We start from the raw sequence: 19329 nt of genomic DNA, 5'->3' as shown, positions 1-19329 counted from the left end.
TTGTAATATATAAAATATTTGAAGTATATAAATAATATTCTTCCTCCATCTCCTTGTATTATTTCTCTATTATTTCTTTACACTTTTTTCGTTCATCTCATCTTTGTATAGTTTTCTTTTAGTTGCTTAATACGTATTTTAAGATTTATATATCATATAAATATAATTTATTTTTAAATTTTAGAAATTTTAATTAAAAAATTAAAATAATTTATTAAATTATATGTTGTAGTAGTTTTAAATTATTTTTATCCCCAATATACAGAATTGAGGAGACGAGAACATATGTTAAAATTTGAATAAATAACAAAAAAAAAAAAAAAGATTTGATACTGTGTATAATAAACAGGAAACTAGTAATAATGCCATATGTAAATAATAATATTCTGTTTTAATTAAGTGCTTGTTTTTTAAAAAAATTCATTATTATTATCTGTAAAGTGTATTTTCCTTTTATGTTTCAACATTAGTGACAGTAATAAGAAGCGGAGGTGGTCCAGTACACCAAATAAGAGTAACTTACGTGGTCCAATAGTATTGCACAATCGAGTGCCCTTCTACTTTGAATAATCCCTGATTTTGCTTTACACAAAATCATGCTCTATTTTATTCGGTGATTTGTAGCCGTTGGATCATGGCTCTTGGACGATCCGAGGGCGGTGGTTGTGGTATTGATAAATGTTATGGTGCGCCCCGACACAAGGACTCGGGGTTAGGATACTTGTGCGCCCCTCGTTGGAACAAACCTAACCTCCTGGCTAATCACTTGCACCAAAAGGTTTCTACTACGTAAGTGCATACGTACGTGCCCCAAAACACATGATATAGGACTTGTAAAGTTGTGATTAGAGCATCTCCAACCATCTAAAACCCTCGGCTAAAAGTTGAGTTGGCTTACTTAAAATAAAAAAATTTAGCCAACAGCTCCAAAAACTCAACTCCAACCATGTTCACCTGTTGTCTATAAATTTAGCCAACCTCCTATGGATGGCTAAATTTGTCGAACCTCTGCAGGTCTGTAAGAAAATCTGTAGAAAGATTGTACATCATTTATTACCATATTGAACTGATATATTCTATTTTAACAATTTAAAATATTAATAACATACTATTTTTAAATTATAGCCAACCAATATAGCCAGTACCATTGAAGTAAAATGTCTTGCAAGGTTCAGCAAATTTTACATATTGTCTTACAGGTTCAATTTAGCCAACGATTATAGCCAACGCCGTCGGAGATGCTCTTACCCTTTTCGCCAGACCAGCATGTCTCGCTAATTGAGATCTTCTTTAAATTTTCGTGATTGAGAATCAGACCTATCAGTTAAGCTATCAATTAGTCTATCAATTTAAGATTTTTAGAAATTTATGAAAGTTTTTTTTTGATAAATGTGGAACTTTTATTGAAGCTAGGATATAATCAAAAAATCAATGAAAACTTATTTAAAAGTTAATCAATAAATCGAAGATTTTTAAAATACTTTTATTCGTAAACTCAATTTTAAATCATGCAAGGGTTACATAAAATGCTAGAAGCAAGATATCACAACTGTTCTTTTTAGATTTTTAAACATTAAAAGATTGGTTATGCATAATCCACAATATATCATTTAATAAAAATCCATTCTAACTTGGCCGAAGCAAAACCACTGCCATCTAGCTTTCCGAGCATAGTACCTGGTGCAAGAACATTTATTCTAATCAGGAAGTCTTACGTTAAATCCCCACACTTCTAAAAAAATGTTATCAAATCCTACAGCTAGCTGAATCAGTCAAAATTCAGTCCCACTCTGCATTTGGAGGGAATTATAGAATTTCTACACACAAGAAGACTACATAAATCGGAACAATTCTGCCCATTTCCGCGTGTGATCCTCGTATAACCGGTTCATTAGGCAGCCGGCTAGCTTACTTGTTGTTGATGAGTACCGTAAATGGGGTACGCGCCATATGTTGCAGCGGCATACATGCTTGGATCATGAGCTGGCATTCCATATCCATATGCATCATATATTTGCCCTCCGTAGTATGCACCAGTCCACTGGTTGCCATACTCACCTCGAAACTGCAAAATTTTCAGACCAATGAGCAGAAATTCAAAACCATATGTACAAACCAAGACGCTTCATGGTTGGTAGTTGGAGCCAAATTCTCAGATCAACAAAGAAAAGTAATAAAGATAACGAGAACAGAAACGATTGCAGTGTTGTTACAGGGGAGAAAGGCACAAGAAGACACAACACTCTACTAATTGCAGCATTACTATACTAACAGAATACCTGCTTATTTGCTGGGTTGCGGCCCCAAGAAAGACGAACTGTCTGCTTCCCAATTGCGGTGCCATTCAACTTCTGCAGTGCCTCATCAGCATCATTTCTGCAGTATGGATTTGTTGGATTAAAAAACAGTTTAGAAGCATCACTTCTGTTTAAGGTGTATCATTGAACGTATGATATTGCACAATTTGATAAGCTATTCTGTACCTGTTAGCAAATTGCACAAACCCACATCCTTTCCCAACTGGTATCTTTACTGAGACGATCTCTCCATACTGGGAGAACGGTTGCTTGAGGTCTTCATCGCTAACACTTGGGTCAAGCCCCCCAACAAATATCTACATATACTTGCTTGTTAGAAAAGAAAAAAAAGCGGGGACATGTTTTGATAATATACTTATTTATCTGCATGGAATCCAGAAAACTAACTGTTGTGTTGGTAGAATCTCCATCGGATTCACCGTTGGAAACATATCCACCTAAAAGAGCCATATTCAGATGATTAAAAATTTAACAAACCATTCAGCTGGACTTTCTTAAAACAATACTCCCTCCGTCCCTTTTTACATGTCCACTTTGACTTTTGACCAGTCAAATTGACTTTATTTTGACTGAACTTTACATGTATCAGATAATTGAGAAAAATAATAAAAATTATATCAATAGAAAGTACATTTAGTGTATTTTAATACGCAACTTTCAGATTTTAAAAATAATGAGTAGATAATTTGTAATATTTAGTCAAAAATTGGTCAATTTGACTCCTCGAAATGCATAATGGACATGTAAAAGGGGACGGAGGGAGTATATACATAGCAAACCATTCAGCGGAACTTTCTAAAAGAATACATTACATAAACAGCAATAAATTATGTAAAACTGGGTCTAAGCAAACTGTACAACTTCATACACTATGCAGTTACAAACTAATGATCTGGGACATATAATACAACAGTCTCAGTGTTAATCTGTTTTTGGAACCAGAAAAAAAGGGGGGCTGGGGTGGTAAATGACAATCATGAAACACATAGCATGCTCGTTTATTTTATTACACATGAGTTTTATATGCACTGAGAAGCTACAAACTTATAAATTATTGTCACAAGCATAATGACAGTTCATGTTCTCACATATAGGTTATAGAATTTTCAATATACTTCTAAACATTATAAGAGCCTAATAAAAAGGCTATAAATCTTTAAGGCATCTGTTACCTATATTCAGATATTGTCTGAATTAGCATTAGAATTTAAAAAATAATTACATGTACGACTCCACTCTCATGGAAGATTCAGGCTACAGTTGATTTGTGCTCCATAATAGATGTACCAGATTAGTCTTGTAGCCAAGTAAAAGGGGATGGACAGGGTAGAAGCCAGAGAGTATAAAAGATCACTGATAGCCTTTTTTAAGCAAAATAACCACGACCATTCAAGTGAATATATAACACACTCTTACTAGGCAATGTAATTGTTTATGAAATCAATAGCAAACTTGACAGATTATCCTGCTCAACTCTGGTTCCTTATTACAAGTAAGTTTGTAACAGAGCTTATTATGAAGCAATAATAACAAATGCTTGTATTACTTGATAAAACTTTACAATTTTCTGAAAAACAAACATCACAACTTTGGGTAAACTAATACGTGTCCTATATATGATCCCCTATACTTGTTCTTTGTCATGCTAAACCAAACCAAAACTTACTTGTCCTGGTGCCACATGACTGACTTTTATGGAACATAAGTGTGATCTGAAATGGAAACTAGATGTTGTCTACATATCATATTTAACCACATGTCAAATGATTTCAGAAGGGGACTAATATATGTAGGGTTTTTTTTTAATCTGGTCAGGAAAGTACCGGTGAAGGGAGAACATATATCTTACAATAAATGACATGGTAATGTCTAGCCTAATTTTTTTTTTTTCAACTTTCAGAACACACAAGAGTTAACTTTATCCTTCCTTCTGATAATCGTGATACCTTACAAAATTTCATCTAGTTTATAGTGAAAAGGTAAGACAGAATAAAGTATGATTCATGAAAGGTTACAACTTGCCTTGTGAAGAATATTGTTGTTGGTAAGCAACGGACTTTCTCGGGGTTGCAGCACCAATGCGCATAGCTCTACTAGAACAGTATGCACCATTCATCTCAGTCATGGCCTGAGACCTCTCATTATCATCTCCAAACCTTACAAAACCATAACCTTTTGAGCGACCCGTATTGGCGTCAATGACAACCTTAGCAGCTTTAACAGATGGGTATTTACTAGCAAAAGTTTCATGCAACAAGGTATCAGTGACATCTGAAGCTAAATCTCCAACAAATATAGAAAGATCAGAACCATTATTTGAGCGCTTGTCGCCCATGCTAAATGTAGCCCAGTTTAAACGGAAAGGTTGATCGGTGTTAGGCATAGGAATACAAGTATAACTTTGCAAAACCTTTTCAGCAGCAGCATGAGAAAGGAACTCCACAAATCCATAGCCTTCTGAGAAGCCAGTTTGCTTATTGCGAATGACCTTAATGGAGGCAACCTGTGCAAGAGACGACACTATATGTCAAGAAAAATATGTCAAAGATATCAAAGGCACAACCACACATTAATCTTGATGTTAGTATTCAAATTTTCCTAATCCTATACTATAAACATTAAAAAAGACATTACAAAAAATCATACTATAGTAATTTAGTAGTCCCGTATCTCAAATCAATTCATTCATTTTAAGAATCAATTTATGCTACTTATTTTTTCTTTGAAATAATAAACTGGAAAGCTGCTAAATATATCACGAGAAAGTACATGTGTTGGCTTAAATTGGATAAATATATATCATATTTTGATTTAGACATGAGCCAACTTGAATTTAGTATGGGAAAAATGGTGACATGGGGGTACCGGGTCCAGAAGAGGAATATTATACTACTAAACCACGACTGTCTTGTTGAGGAACATATATTTAGCCAGATGATAAATAAAGTGCCTTCTGAGTTTTGACAACAACCTAATGAAGCTGAAAAGGGTGAGGCTTAACCAATTAAGTCCTTAATGTATGTTTATTTAAAATTATGATATGTTCGAAGAATCTGAATATAACTGAGAGATAATTTAAGAAATAAACTTCAACATGAACAAAACTGCATGAGTTAGGCAAAAATGTTGTGTCAAGCTGCACCTTATATTCAATACATTCGGCTTGACTAAGATTTCATTGATTTCCTCTATGTTTTATAGACATCTAACATTCATCTTAAGAAACAGACTTGTGTAAACTGTAAAGGCTCACACTTGATATAGTATAACATATTCGGTGGTTATTTTTAATGAAAGAACAATATATGATATTTGATTAAATGGTCTTTAAAAATGTAGTACTTAAACAATTTACGAGCTTGAAGTACAACAGTGTGAATGTAATTCCAGCCTATAAGAGTGATATGAATCAGATGCACTAGTGTTGTAAATAGCAATGATTTGAAGGGAAAAAAAAAAGCAGGGAAGGAGAATATTCGTCTTCAAACACATTTTTATTCAACATTTGAGCAATGACACATGGGAACCATAAAGAAGGAGAGGAGAAGGGACATTCAAAACAAAATTTCACTCAACTGAAAATCAATTAGTGATTATCCCACTTGGAAAGTAAATAAATAATGATATATGACAATTCTTCGTTACTTTCTAAAGAATTGGAATTTTTGGTAAAGTTTTCCAACTACTGGTTTTATTGCAGTTGTATCTTAATGTAAGTTTTGCGCTTCAACATTTTGATATTTTTACTAGGCCTGACAATTAATTTGTGACAAATAGAGATAAATAGGTCAATTCATCCTATCCCAAACAGAGCAAAAATTACTATAGAGATATACATGATTAAGCTAGTTGTGCAAGGAGTCCAGTGTGGCATAAATTTCATTTTTTCCTCCATTCCATTTCTTACACCCTTTACTAGAGATCACACCCCCAATTTGAGAAGGAAAGCTCCATTCCTTCTTTTACTCAATTTCTTCTCAAATCTCATCATATATAACAATTTTGCACTCACTAAAATTTTTCCGGAACTTCCCTCCTACTTCTATTATTTTCATTTATTTTTAGTCATTCCATACCATTCTCCCCAACCAAACTCAAAATAAAGGATTACAAGATTGCAACAAAAGAGTGTATCATAGTTTTGGATTAAACTCCATACTCATATTATCTTCATGTACATACATCACCAAATTTTTGTCCACAATCATAAATTGAATGAGTGACAAGGTTAAGTACAATAAACAAAAACAGAAAACTGTTAATCAAATTTGCATCCTGCTATAGAAAGTCTACCGCTAATCCCTGAAGAAAGTCTGTAGCTAATCTATAGCTACTCTGCATAGAAATTCAGTACAAGAAAAACAAAGAAGATGCAATTTATAATTATATATAACTCCAACCTTGACAATTCGAAATCCACATTACTCACATATTTGTATCACATTTCTCAATTTTTAAGTAGAAAAGGAGTGATAAAACAACCAATGTTTGGTTCGCCATATCTTAAACAACATATAGAACCAAATAATCATACAAATTTTTTTTTTCTGAATATTTTAAAACGACTATTATTTTAGAACAGAGGGAGTATAATTATAACTCCATCCTTTAACAATTCGATTCGTATCATATTCCTCAAATTTTAAGTAGAAAAAGGAGTGATAACACAACCAATGTCCTAAGGTTATATAGAACCAAATAATCAAATATTTCGCAAATATTCACCATAAACATCAGCGTACCTCCCCGGTTGAAGCAAAGCAGTTGCGGAGATAATCCTCGTCCATCCAGTTATGAAGGTCCCCCACCCAAATAGTCTGGTTCTCACTGGTCCCCCCGGATCCTTGTTGATGACTAGGAGCCATGTGATGCTGCTGCAGAGGATGATAAGGCAAATAATGAGGTGGGTAATGCGGCGGCGGCATCATGTGATGCTGCATTACCATTGCCGGATACTGCATAGGCAGCCACTGAGGCGACGGCGCCGCCTTGGCCGCTACAGCCGGCTGGGGAGTCACCGGATCAGAAGCTATGGTCTGCATTTCACAATTATTGTGCTCTCACACTAAATCAATAAATAATAAATAATTGTTTTTTTAATTATTTTTAGTTTTGAATGAAGAAAAGAATTTGTTAAATTGTGGTGGATAAATCTGGGAAGAAGAAAGGAGGTGGAGGGAGGCTGGAAGAGAAGATTTATGTAAGAGGCTAACTGAAGCCCTTCTCATGTAGATACATTCTCGGCCGTTGGATTAAGGTGAGTTTATGAGAACCGTTGGATGGGCATATTATAGATATAGTTTGTAATTTTTTATTTGTTTCTTTCGGCAAAATATATTTTAGAGTAGAGTTGGTTTTCACTTTTAATATTCGATGAAGATAATCTGATTTTTTTTTTTTTGACGATAAAAATAGACAGACAGATTGTTCCTTTCTAGTACTTGGAAACTGGTTCTGCCATTTGAAGAGATGTGACTGAAGTGGCAGTTAAACATAGCTGCCAAAATTGGGGATTAACTTGTACTGCTAGTCTACTAGGTTACTTTTGTGGCATATTATTGATTTTAAGCGATATCATGAATATTTCCGCAATTTACTAACACCAGAGTGAAAAGTCACTGTGTTTGGGCTCCACAGCCCAAATCTTCCACTTCTATTGGGCCCTTCGGGAGTTGTTTGCTTGTTTTGAATTTTGATCCAACAGGCCTGAGTTGTATTCCCACCGTCCCAAAATAGTCAGTTTTGTGCTGGTCAAATTAACTAAAATTTGACTGAAATTTAATAATATTTTATCAATTACTCCTTCCGTCTCTTTTTATCTGTCTATTTTGAAAAAAAAAATACATACCAAAGAATAATTGATTGTATAAACTTTTTCATTAAATACCTCTAATTAATATCTTGAAAATGGTAGAATACCCCTACTTTATGTCTTCAAAACATGAATTCAACCAAGTTTTAAATAAGTCAAGCCTTGAAAATTGAAATTATGGAGATATATTTGAAAAACTATCATTAAATTAGTTTTGAAAGTATAAATGGACAGATAAATAGAGACAGATTTTTACTTCCAAAGTGGACAGATAAATAGGGACGGAGGGAGTAACAAAATAAAAAAAATATGCCACTGGAAATAATTTTTAATCTACTTTAAAATGTAATTTTCAGTTTTTTAAAATAATGAGAATCGAATTATAATCTTTGGTCAAAACTTAATCAATTCAACCAACAAAAATAGAAATGTGACAACTATTTTGGGATGGAGGAAGTAATTAATTTTGAAGTTGGGAGAGAAAGCGGAGAACGTGAAGTTATTTCTGTTTCTGTGACGATCTTAAATTTTAATACTCTCTCCATCTCATATCATATTTTATTATTTTAATTAAATAAAATTGATTAAATTTTAATCATAAATTATATATATTATTCAACTAAAAAAGATATTAAAAATTACTTATTATAAAATATATTTAATTTTTTTCAAAATCTCTTTTTCAAAATTTGAAATTATTAACAAATTTTTTTAATTAATTATCAATTAAATTGATCGCTGAATAATTAAAAAGGACACATTGAGATCTAGGGAGTAGATATGCGTATGTTCAAAGATAGATAAATTGGATCAACGATTTTGACCAGAACTAACTACCAGTTAGTTCGATTCGCAAATCACTTGAATTAAATACTCAGTAAGACATTATTTTGATAATGAATTAAATAAGATATAATTTTGATAAATAGTTGTTTGATTATTTTTTATATTCCAAACACGTGTAGAAGCTCCTTTAACTGAAAAATTTTAAAATTAATTTTTTACCCCAAATTCCTTTTTTTTTCTTTTTTTATTTGCCTCCACCTCTCCAAAGTGCAAAAACAACCATGAAGCATTAACCTGAAAGTTTGTTTTTACAAAATGCTGATATGTTAGATTTCCTTCGTGCAGGAGTTTCATAAAATGTTAGACGAGATATTACAGCCTTCTCCAATAGATTTTGATATTTTAAACATAAAGGGAGTAATTATGCGTATTCCAAACATAACCCAAAATTTCTTTTAAAAAATATAGAGCTGTAATTCGAGTCCGGCGGCTCGCAAGCTCGCCCGGCTCGAACTCGTTTAAGTGGGTCCGGCTCGGCCCGACTCGATTCGTTAAATGAGTCGAGTTCGGGTTAAGGTTTTGGTTCGTTTAATTACATGATCCGGCTCGATTTGACTCGTGAAATTAAACAAGCCGAGTTCGGGTAGAGGTTTGGGCTCGATTAAGTGTAAAATTATACGAGTTGGCTCGCTCAACTCGTTAAAACCGGCTCGTTTAGCTAAACGAGCCGGCTCAACTCGACTCGTGAAATTAACCGAGTCGAGTTCGGCAAAGATTTAGGCTCGATTAGTTAACTGAGCCGGCTCGGCTCGACTCGATTAAACTTGGCTCGAATTAGGCTCATCTTAAAACTCGTCCGGCTCGGCTCGAATTAAAACCCTAAAAAAATATCAACTCACCACAAGCAAAACCAGGTTACCTGGAGTATCTGAATATTAGCTTTGTGAGCATAGTACTTCGTGTGAAAGAACATTTATTCTAATCAGGAAGTCTTACGTTAAATCCCCACACTCCTGGATAAATGTTATCATCAAATTCCTAGAACTAGCCAATCAGTCAAAATTCAGTTCCACTCCACATTTAGAGGGAATTATAGAATTTCTACACACACAAAACTACAGAAATTGGAACAATTCTGCCCATTTCAACGTGTGATCTTCGTGTGATCGGTTCACTAGGCAGCCAATTAGCTGACTTGTTGTTGATGAGTTCCATACACAGGGTACGCGCCATATGCTGCAGCCGCGTACATGCTTGGATCATGAGCTGGCATTGCGTATCCATATCCATCAAACATTTGCCCTCCGTAGTATGCACCAGTCCACTGGTTGCCATACTCACCTCGAAACTGCAACATTCAAGTATACCAAGACAGACCAATGAGCAGAAATTCAAAACCATACAGATAATCAGAACAGAGAAAACAGCATTGTAACAAGTTCAAAACACTACTAATTGCAGCATTACTGTACTAACAAAAGACCTGCTTATTGGCTGGGTTGCGCCCCCAAGAAAGACGAACTGTCTGCTTGCCAATTGCGGTGCCATTTAACTTCTGCAATGCCTCATCCGCGTCATTTCTGCCAGAATGAATGTGTGTCACAACACGGTTCAGAAGCATCACTTCTGTTTAGAATGTATCATTGAACGTATGATATGGTACAAACTACTAAGCTATTTTGTACCTGTTGGCAAATTGTACAAACCCACATCCTTTCCCAACTGGTATCTTTACTGAGACGATCTCTCCATACTGGGAGAACGGCTGCTTGAGGTCCTCATCGCTAACACTTGGATCAAGCCCTCCAACAAATATCTACATATACTTGCTTGTTAGAAAATTAACAAAAAGGGGGAAGCCCGTGATTTAATAATATACTTATTTATCTGCTAGAAGCCAGAAAACTAACTGTTGTGTTGGTAGAATCTCCATCAGATTCACCATTGGAAACATGTCCACCTAGAAGAGCCATATTCAAATGATTAAAAATCAAGCAAACCATTCAGCAAGACTTACTAAAGAAAATATATACACAACAAACCATTAAGCAAGTGTTTCTGAAAGGAATAAATATATAAACAACAAAACTGTTTGGAGAACTGGAACTGAGCAAACTGTATAAGTTAAACTTAAAAGTTACAGAGCCGATTTTCATACTATTTCTAAATGTATATGAGCCTGATAGAAGAAAGAATAGATCTTCAAGGCATCTGTTACCTATGTCAGATATTATCTAAATACAAACGCATACAGAAATTACGAGTATGCCTCCCCTTTCACAGAATATTCAGGCCAAGTTGAGTTTTGCGCCATATAAATGTACCAGATTACTTTTGTAGCAACATAAAAGAGAATGAACAGAGTAGAAACCAGAGAGTACAAAAGACCTATGCTACTCTTTTTAATCCAAATCACTGATATTTATAAAATAGAAGCAACATTGATAGATTTTCCTGCTCATCACTGGTTCCACTATACATGTAAGTTCTTAACACATCTAATTATAAAGCCACAAGAACAAATATTTATATTGCCTGTTAAAACTCAATGATTATCTTACAAAAGAAACATGATCACAACATTGGCTGTTCTCTCAACCTCACCTCCCACTTCTTCTAAATATAATCCACTTTACTTTTCAGTATATCATGCTAAAACAAAACTTGACCTGGTGTTACATGACTGACTTTCTATGGAACATGAGTGGGGTCAGAAAAGGAAAGTAGATGTGTACATAGTACATTTAACCACATGTCAAATGAATTCAGAAGGCGGAAGGGGACTAGACTTATGCAGGGCTTTTTTAATCTGGTTGGGAAAGAAGCAGTAAGGGAGAACGTAAATCCTACTATCAATTACATGTTAACTATTAGCCTAAGTTATTTCAACTGAGAAATAGAGAAGAGGAAAATTATTCTCCCCCTCATCTTCCCGATAATCCTGATGTCCTACATAATTTCACGTAGCCTATATTAACAAGGCAAGACTAAATAAACAAACTTTAAGTAATAGGTACTTTACAATAATGAGTTTCAAACTAAGCTGCTAAAAGTAAAAAAGGTTACAACTTACCTTGTGAAGTATATTGTTGTTGGTAACCAACAGACTTTCTGGGGGTTGCCGCACCGATGCGCATAGCCCTACTTGAACAGTATGCACCATTCATTTCGGTCATGGCTTGGGACCTCTCATTATCATCTCCAAACCTTACAAAACCATAACCTTTTGAGCGGCCAGTGTTGGCGTCAATGACTACCTTAGCAGCTTTAACAGATGGGTATTTACTAGCAAAAGTTTCATGCAACAAGGTATCAGTGACATCTGAAGCTAAATCTCCTACAAATATAGAAAGATCAGAACCATTATTTGAGCGCTTGTCGCCCATGCTAAATGTAGCCCAGTTTAAACGGAAAGGTTGATCGGTGTTAGGCATAGGAATGCAAGTATAACTTTGCAAAACCTTTTCAGCAGCAGCATGAGAATGGAACTCAACAAATCCATAGCCTTCTGAGAAGCCAGTCTGCTTATTTCGAATAACCTTAATGGAGGCAACCTGTGAAAAACAAAGCACTATATGTCAAGGAAACTAATTTAAAGTCATGTAGGCGAAAATATCAAATGCACAAACACAACCGCAACATTATTCTGAATGTCAGTATTCAAAAATCCTTAATGCTATTCTACTTCCAAAGGCGTAAAAATTGCATAATCACAAATTAGACTATTATAATTCAGTAGTCCCAGTGACTCAAATCAATTGATTCATTTTTAGACGCAATTCTATGCATTTTATTTGTTCTTCTAATGTAATAACTTGATAGTTGCCAAAAATATTACAAGAAACGTGTGTGGGCTTAAATTAGTTGAACACATTTCATTTTTCTAATTTGGAGATGAGGCAACCTGAATTTAGTATGGAAAGAAAGTATCTTGACATAGGGGGTACCGAGTACAGAGGAGGGACATTAAACTACATATTTAACAGCTGCCTCTTCGAGGAACATATAGTAGAACACCTCAGATGATAAATATAGTGCCTTTTGACAACAAACTAATGAAGCTGAAAAGGGTGAGGCTTAACCAGTAAACCAATAATGTTTGGTTTTTAGAATTATAATATATTTGATAAAACTGAATTAAATATATAACTGAGAACAATTTAAGGGAAAAACTCTGACATAAATTTGAGAACAATTAAAGATAGCAGGCTTCCAAAATATATGTAACTAACACTACTTAATCTGATGATTGATATTGTGTGAAATGTATTCCAACTGCTCTGTTTATTTATAAATTGAAATAAACTAATTCTCATCCATAAAAAAAGTCGAAACACATGAAACTTGATACAAAGAAAATTTCAATGATAATATTATCGAAATGTCATTAAAATGAAACAATTACAAATAAATGCATCAACTAAAGCATGTGAGCTCACTAAAATACTTGTCTCTTTGCATCCCTAACTACATCTCTGTGGTCACTAGTGTTTTAAAAAAAATTATCCCCTCTGTCTCTAGGACTTTGATAGGATTACAAGATCAATAACTGTATCATAGTGTTGAAGTAAATTTCAAACGCATATTATTTTCATGTACATATATCACCAAATTTCTATCCACACTTATAGATTGAATTGAATAAGTAACAAAGTCGAGCAGAATAACATAGCAAGGGATTGTTAACTTCACATCCTACTAGAGAAAGTCTGGCTACCATATACTTGAATATTAATAAAAAGATGCAATCTTTAACAATAACTCCGCCTATTCTGACTTCTGAGTATTCAAAACCAGCATATGGTAGCTAACACTTGACACTAGGCTATCAACAAGCACACTCATATATCATAAGAACCAACATTATAAACATCTTAAACAACATACATAACCACTTTAATTTCAAGAACCAAGCAACAAACATAATACTCCCTCCCTTTTGAAATACAGGTCACCTCACTTTTTGACACACATTTTCAAGTCTTTTAACCGCATAGCTAAAATCATTATTTTAAACTTTTTTTAATTATAATAATAATCATATATGCCAGGACTTAACCGTATGTATCAAATAGTCAAACGACCTATATTTTAAAACGGAGGGAGTATCCTGACGAACAAAAAGGGCAGGGTACCTCTCCGGTGGAAGCAAAGCAGTTGCGGAGATAATCCTCGTCCATCCAATTATGAAGGTCCCCCACCCAAATGGTCTGGTTCTCACTACTCCCCCCGGATCCTTGCTGATGACTAGGCGCCGGGTGATGCTGCTGCTGCTGCTGCAACGGAAAATACGGCACATAATGCGGCGGCGCCATCATGTGATGCTGCATGACCATGGCCGGATACTGCATAGGCATCCACTGAGGTGCAGGCGCCACTTTCGCCGCCACAACCGCCTGTGGAGTCGCCGGATCAGAACTCATCGTTTGCATTTCACGCACGAGCAGCCGCGAGTGTGTTGTTGATAATCTGGTGTAAATATGGAGATAAATCTGGGGAGAAACAGGGGAGGGGGAGGGAGGCTGGGAGAGAAGATTTATGTGAGAGGATGACGGTATTCATGAAGCCCTTGTAGTGAACATGCGTTTTCGGCCGTTGGATGAAGGTCAAATTTTCTTGGCCGTTGGATCGGAATAATATGCATTTTCTTTGTGAATTTTTGTTTGCCTCTTTTGGTAGAATATATTTTTGAGTAAAAGTCGATTTTTCTTTGTATTGTAATGAAATTTATTCCAAATATATATCATTTTATATAAGTTAGTTTATTTTTAAAAATAAATATTTGTAACTATAGTTTTTAATTCATTGAAATATTTGAAATCCAAAATTTTAAATAAAAAAAAATTTAAGAAAAAATGTTACATATTACAATCATGGTTGTAGAAATCAAAAATCAAAACTAATCGATTAAACTACTGATCAAAATTTATTAAAAATTTATCGGAGATTTTTTAGATAAATCAGAAAATTTTAATTAAATCGAAAAGTAATTAATAAATCGGTAAAATGTTTTTAAAAAATGTTTTTTAAAAATTTATCTGAAATTTTTAAAACACTGGCTACAGGTTTAAAAATATATGTAAAAAGGGTTTATCAGAAATGGGAAGGAATATTGTTGAATATCATGGATACACCAGAATGTGTAGACAGATTGATTTACCTTGTACTTTGGAAACCAGTTCTGCCATTTGGAGAAATGTGACTCAAGTGGCAGTTAAACAGAGCTGCTAGTACAAATATAGGATTAAACTGGCCTGCGAGTCTGCTACTAGGGCAAGTACATTTAGAACATGTTATAGATTTTGGTAATTACAATGATCATTTCCACCCCAACCTATTTGGTACTCCCTCAATCCCAGTCATTTGTATACAAATGGCTGGGGCACGGAGACCAAGAAACTGAGTAAGAAAAGAGTAAAGTTGGATGAAAAGTGGGTATAGTGGTGGGACCCATTTATATTTAATAATAAATTTAATAATAAATTTGAGATGGTGGAGGAAAGTAGTGGGTGTAATAGTGTTTATATTATTATAGAATGGAGATAGTGGAAGAAAGTAGTTGGAGTAATGATGTTTTATATTATAAAAGTTTACTATTTTTGGAATGTATACAATTGATGGGACGTCCCAAAAAGGAAACTGTATACAATTCACTGGGACGGAGGGAGTAACATTTGAATGAGAAGTGGCACTATATTTGGGCCAACTTTCCCAATTTTCCATCCTGGCCTTATTGGGCCTATTGGGCCGGTTGGGAGTTGTTTGCTTAATTTGATCCAAACAGGCTGTGGTACTGAAATGCAGAATTTATTTTGAACAGCTGTATAAAATATGAATACATTTAAGTATGTTCTTTTTGCCACTCAAATTTGAACTCTGAAGAATTGAATACAGAAGATCTCAGATATACATAAATAAATGAAATCTTCTATCAAAAAAAAAAATTATAAAATCACTATAAGAATCAATACATCATGTTCACTATGAGTACATAACAAACAGGTGCACTCTTTTGGCAAGATCTTTCATGTTGGTATGTATAATTGGGCTCTGAATTCTGATGTTTTACTCTAACTCACAGAACACTAGTATAGACTATAGACTACAGATTGACAACTAACTAATAATGACAGTGTGATGCTTTATATTGAGGGGAGCATTTTACATGAATGACTACTATTGCATTACAAGATAAAAAAGTATAATTGAATTCCGACAGAAATTCAAAAGGTATAAGCTTCCGTTTGATTTTGATGGAATTTCGATGGAAAATCCAAAAGTGGCATAATGCAGCTCCAGCATCCTTTCCCTGTTATTAGTATTCATTTTCCTTGCTGATGTTCTCCAGGTCAAAATTATGTTCTACGACAAGAGTATTTACATTCCCAGACTACTATTTGTAGTCTTCTTTGAGAAAGCTCTCAAAAGATGTGCCATTGAGCGTTTTTTTAACATCTTCCCAGTTATCAATATATTGCGACAAGGGGCCACTGTGTATCTTAACCTGACGACTAGTTAGGTCTCTGTATGGAACCCTTAGAAACTCTAGAACGTCTACAAGTTTCTGCAGGTAAGCGAGATTTTAGAAGAAGTCGTGAGTTGTAGAGAAGAATGATTTTCATAGTGTACTTACAGTGCGGTTGTTGACAACATCTTCATAGTATAAAACAATATGCCTGGTACTCTTGAACATCTCTAGAGCATGTCTAGCTGTCCCCTCTACTTGCATTAGGCTGGGTACAAGCTCTGTTGTGTTAATTTTTGGTTTATACTGTGCCAATATTTGAGCCTGCAAATAATTAAAATAGCTAAAAATTTGTGTATTGGATTACTATGAGAAAGGAAGTAAAAGAGCACTAAGATAGAGAGGAGAAAGGACCTCTTTTGGTGAATGTACGTGAGACTTGTGAGTTCCATTTATTAACTTAACACTTTTGTCATGTGCATTTGCACGCATAGATATCATTCTGCGAAGTAAATTCCTTCGCAAGAGAAATATTGCAGAAACACCTCTTCTGTTAAAGTATTCTACAACCTCCTTATGATTCGTCATTGCTCCCTGTAAGTTGGTTTCAAATTTCAGGTACTAGACAGAAAACAAAGCTAAGTACGCTGTCAACATTTGCAGTTATCATTCAGTTGCTTCTACGAAAGCATCCCAACTTCTGTTTTAATGCTATGTTGGTTGATCAATAATTGCACATTTGCACATTTAAGACATATACACACTTTTGAATTCATTTCATGTTTCGACAAGTAAGAATTCTTTTAAGTCCTTCTAATTTAATCTTCTGCTGTCATATACCTTCTTTGTAGACAAAAGTTTGTTTTTACTAGTTCTACTACTGATGGAGTAACTCTTCCAGAAAACCAACACAGTCACATTATGATAAGTTGATAAGCGGAATTGTTCTCCATCTCTTTCATTTTATACCATTAATATCTTTAACTGAAACATAAAACTGTAACATGATTCCTAGTGCTAAAAGAGCTAACCACGGACTAGTTTCTGTACATTTACTTATATTGTTACTCTGGATAAATATAAAGAAGAGGAACACAGCTAGGAAAGTACAAGAACGACAGCTATTACGAATTATATCCATGTAAACTAATTAAGCTGGGCACTATTTTTAAATATACTTACTTGATTAAGCATCCATTTGAAGCCAACAGCTGCAGAGCATTCGTTCTTGGATGCACTAGAAAACCAATCAAGATTATATACTTGATCCAAAACCTCTACAACTCTCGAAGCATTACTCCTCCTATCTTTAGCCCCAAAAATTTCCCCATTAGAGCTTATATTGATATGACTGTTTAGCAATGTCTCAAACCATCCACTCCCCGATCTCTGCATCGACAGGATGGCAAAAAACCGTACAGGATTACAAGCACATTCCTTCCTGTAAATTCATCAATTCAAACCATCCTCTCAAAACCCCAAACAAATTACAAAAAACTGGCCTAAACCTAAAGACTTACATATCACTATTACCTTCTAAATGTTCCGGGTTTCGGGAAATGCAAATAAGCAAGTTCCGACTCCTGATAACCGGATTTGTCACAAGGCGGATCTTGAATCAATTGAATTTTGAATAACTTCGAATCAGAAGCAAACCGTGTCTGCTTAATACAAATCGTGAACATATATAATCCACAAAACACCGCAAACACTACCACCGTGGTTCTCAATAGCAATGGAGTTTTCTTAGGTGCCTTTACAGCCAATACATCCTGTAATTATTTCAATTTCAAATATTATTAATCATAACACATACTCAATACTAAAAGCCCATCACAAATATTAGCAAAAACCTGTGAATTTGATCTTGAATCCTCCATCAAAAGACACAAAAGCAACCAAAAAAAGGATTTTTTAGGTGTTATTTTGCTAATATAGTTCGAGAAAAACATGGCTATAGACTTGGTCAAGTTACTACTTAACATGAAGTTTTCAACCCTGCATGGACTTTTATCAAATTCTTGATACAAAGCAATCATCTGTGCTAAAAATTATAATAAAAAAATTTTCGAATTATCAAATATGAGAGAGAAAGAGTGAGAAGAGCTGTAAGTACCTTGTTGCAATCCTCAGTCATGATGATCAGAGAGTATATATGATACCGTTATAACTTATAAGTAACTTATAAGTAGGAAAATGTTATACGGAACGACATGGTTAGATTGAGGGAGGGTACGAGGGAGAATCTAGGAAGATGTAATAAATAAACAGAAAAGTATAAGTGAAGCTGAGTTAGAGAAGATATGGATGGAGACGCTGGTGGTTGTTTTGAGTTTTTGTTTCTCGTCAAAAACGCCATGTTTTCGCCCCTGGTTTCTCTCTCTTCTTATCTCTTTCCTTCATTTATTTTTTATTTTTATTTTATTTATCAATTCGATCAATAAGGTTTGTTATTCAGAGAAATTAAAATGTCTGTTATTTTTAACAAAATTTAATGCCACAACATTTTCGTAAAAAAACCGAGTTCTAGAATTTGATTTATTCAGAAATTATTGATTAATCTCTGAAATTATTTTATTAATTATAAGTGATCTGATTAAAAATCTCTGATTTATTAAAAATAATCTATTTTTTGAACAGAATTATTAAAAATAATCTAAATAAATTCAACTTATTAATATCATTTATCAATTTCTGCAATTATGAAAAAGAAAGGAATACGTTTATTTTCCGGTCATATACTACGTGGAGGTTGTAAAATACAATTGTTTTATGTATATATATCAGAAATTCATATGGCTTGTCTATTTTCTCCTCTCTCTCTCCTCGTTTTTCCCGCTCTGGATCGCAATATGACATGAAAAACAATGTGAGCTGACAGGGATGACAGGCTCAATGCATTAAAGTCAAGCCATTTTTAAATTTCTCCACCGACTTGATTAATTAAA

At 34.3% G+C, this 19329-nt stretch overlaps 3 protein-coding genes across 3 annotated transcripts; all 3 read right to left on the bottom strand.

Annotated features, from left to right (window-relative positions):
- Window positions 1–1604: 1604 nt before the first annotated feature.
- LOC108223997 (polyadenylate-binding protein RBP47C'-like) lies at window positions 1605–7508 on the bottom strand. The gene is made up of 6 exons (XM_017398511.2): window positions 7061–7508; window positions 4341–4821; window positions 2706–2755; window positions 2484–2614; window positions 2280–2376; window positions 1605–2065 (listed from the first exon to the last, which is right to left on the bottom strand). Exons 1-6 carry the CDS (start codon window positions 7358–7360, stop codon window positions 1904–1906), a joined length of 1221 nt encoding a protein of 406 aa, XP_017254000.1. The 5' UTR covers window positions 7361–7508; the 3' UTR covers window positions 1605–1903.
- Window positions 7509–9872: 2364 nt separating this feature from the next.
- LOC108224077 (polyadenylate-binding protein RBP47C') lies at window positions 9873–14487 on the bottom strand. Its single transcript, XM_017398628.2, has 6 exons — window positions 14052–14487; window positions 11990–12470; window positions 10827–10876; window positions 10602–10732; window positions 10400–10496; window positions 9873–10264 (listed from the first exon to the last, which is right to left on the bottom strand). The coding sequence occupies exons 1-6, from the start codon at window positions 14346–14348 to the stop codon at window positions 10103–10105; spliced, it is 1218 nt and encodes a 405-aa protein (XP_017254117.1). The 5' UTR covers window positions 14349–14487; the 3' UTR covers window positions 9873–10102.
- Window positions 14488–15845: 1358 nt separating this feature from the next.
- Window positions 15846–18752, bottom strand: LOC108220294 (uncharacterized). The gene is made up of 6 exons (XM_017394026.2): window positions 18498–18752; window positions 17915–18153; window positions 17564–17822; window positions 16796–16975; window positions 16550–16705; window positions 15846–16480 (listed from the first exon to the last, which is right to left on the bottom strand). The coding sequence occupies exons 1-6, from the start codon at window positions 18516–18518 to the stop codon at window positions 16310–16312; spliced, it is 1026 nt and encodes a 341-aa protein (XP_017249515.1). The 5' UTR covers window positions 18519–18752; the 3' UTR covers window positions 15846–16309.
- Window positions 18753–19329: the final 577 nt, after the last annotated feature.

Source organism: Daucus carota, chromosome 5 (genome assembly GCF_001625215.2).
Source record: "Daucus carota subsp. sativus chromosome 5, DH1 v3.0, whole genome shotgun sequence".
Lineage (NCBI taxonomy): Eukaryota > Viridiplantae > Streptophyta > Magnoliopsida > Apiales > Apiaceae > Daucus > Daucus carota.
This window is presented reverse-complemented; position numbering and strand designations above follow the sequence as displayed.

What these genes read in the sequence shown, in the direction of transcription:
- LOC108224077 (XM_017398628.2), bottom strand. Translation starts at nt 14,348, where the DNA reads ATGCAAACGATGAGTTCTGATCCGGCGACTCCACAGGCGGTTGTGGCG. An exon ending in TTTGTACAATTTGCCAACAG is followed by an intron (nt 10,497 to 10,601) that starts GTACAAAATAGC and finishes TCATTCTGGCAG; the next exon opens with AAATGACGCGGATGAGGCAT. An exon ending in GCAACCCAGCCAATAAGCAG is followed by an intron (nt 10,265 to 10,399) that starts GTCTTTTGTTAG and finishes TGAATGTTGCAG; the next exon opens with TTTCGAGGTGAGTATGGCAA.
- LOC108223997 (XM_017398511.2), bottom strand. Translation starts at nt 7,360, where the DNA reads ATGCAGACCATAGCTTCTGATCCGGTGACTCCCCAGCCGGCTGTAGCG. An exon ending in GCTTTGCTTCAACCGGGGAG is followed by an intron (nt 4,822 to 7,060) that starts GTACGCTGATGT and finishes TCTCTTGCACAG; the next exon opens with GTTGCCTCCATTAAGGTCAT. An exon ending in TTTGTGCAATTTGCTAACAG is followed by an intron (nt 2,377 to 2,483) that starts GTACAGAATAGC and finishes TCCATACTGCAG; the next exon opens with AAATGATGCTGATGAGGCAC.
- LOC108220294 (XM_017394026.2), bottom strand. Translation starts at nt 18,518, where the DNA reads ATGACTGAGGATTGCAACAAG. An exon ending in TGACTGAGGATTGCAACAAG is followed by an intron (nt 18,154 to 18,497) that starts GTACTTACAGCT and finishes AAATAATTACAG; the next exon opens with GATGTATTGGCTGTAAAGGC. An exon ending in ATGTTGTCAACAACCGCACT is followed by an intron (nt 16,481 to 16,549) that starts GTAAGTACACTA and finishes GCTTACCTGCAG; the next exon opens with AAACTTGTAGACGTTCTAGA.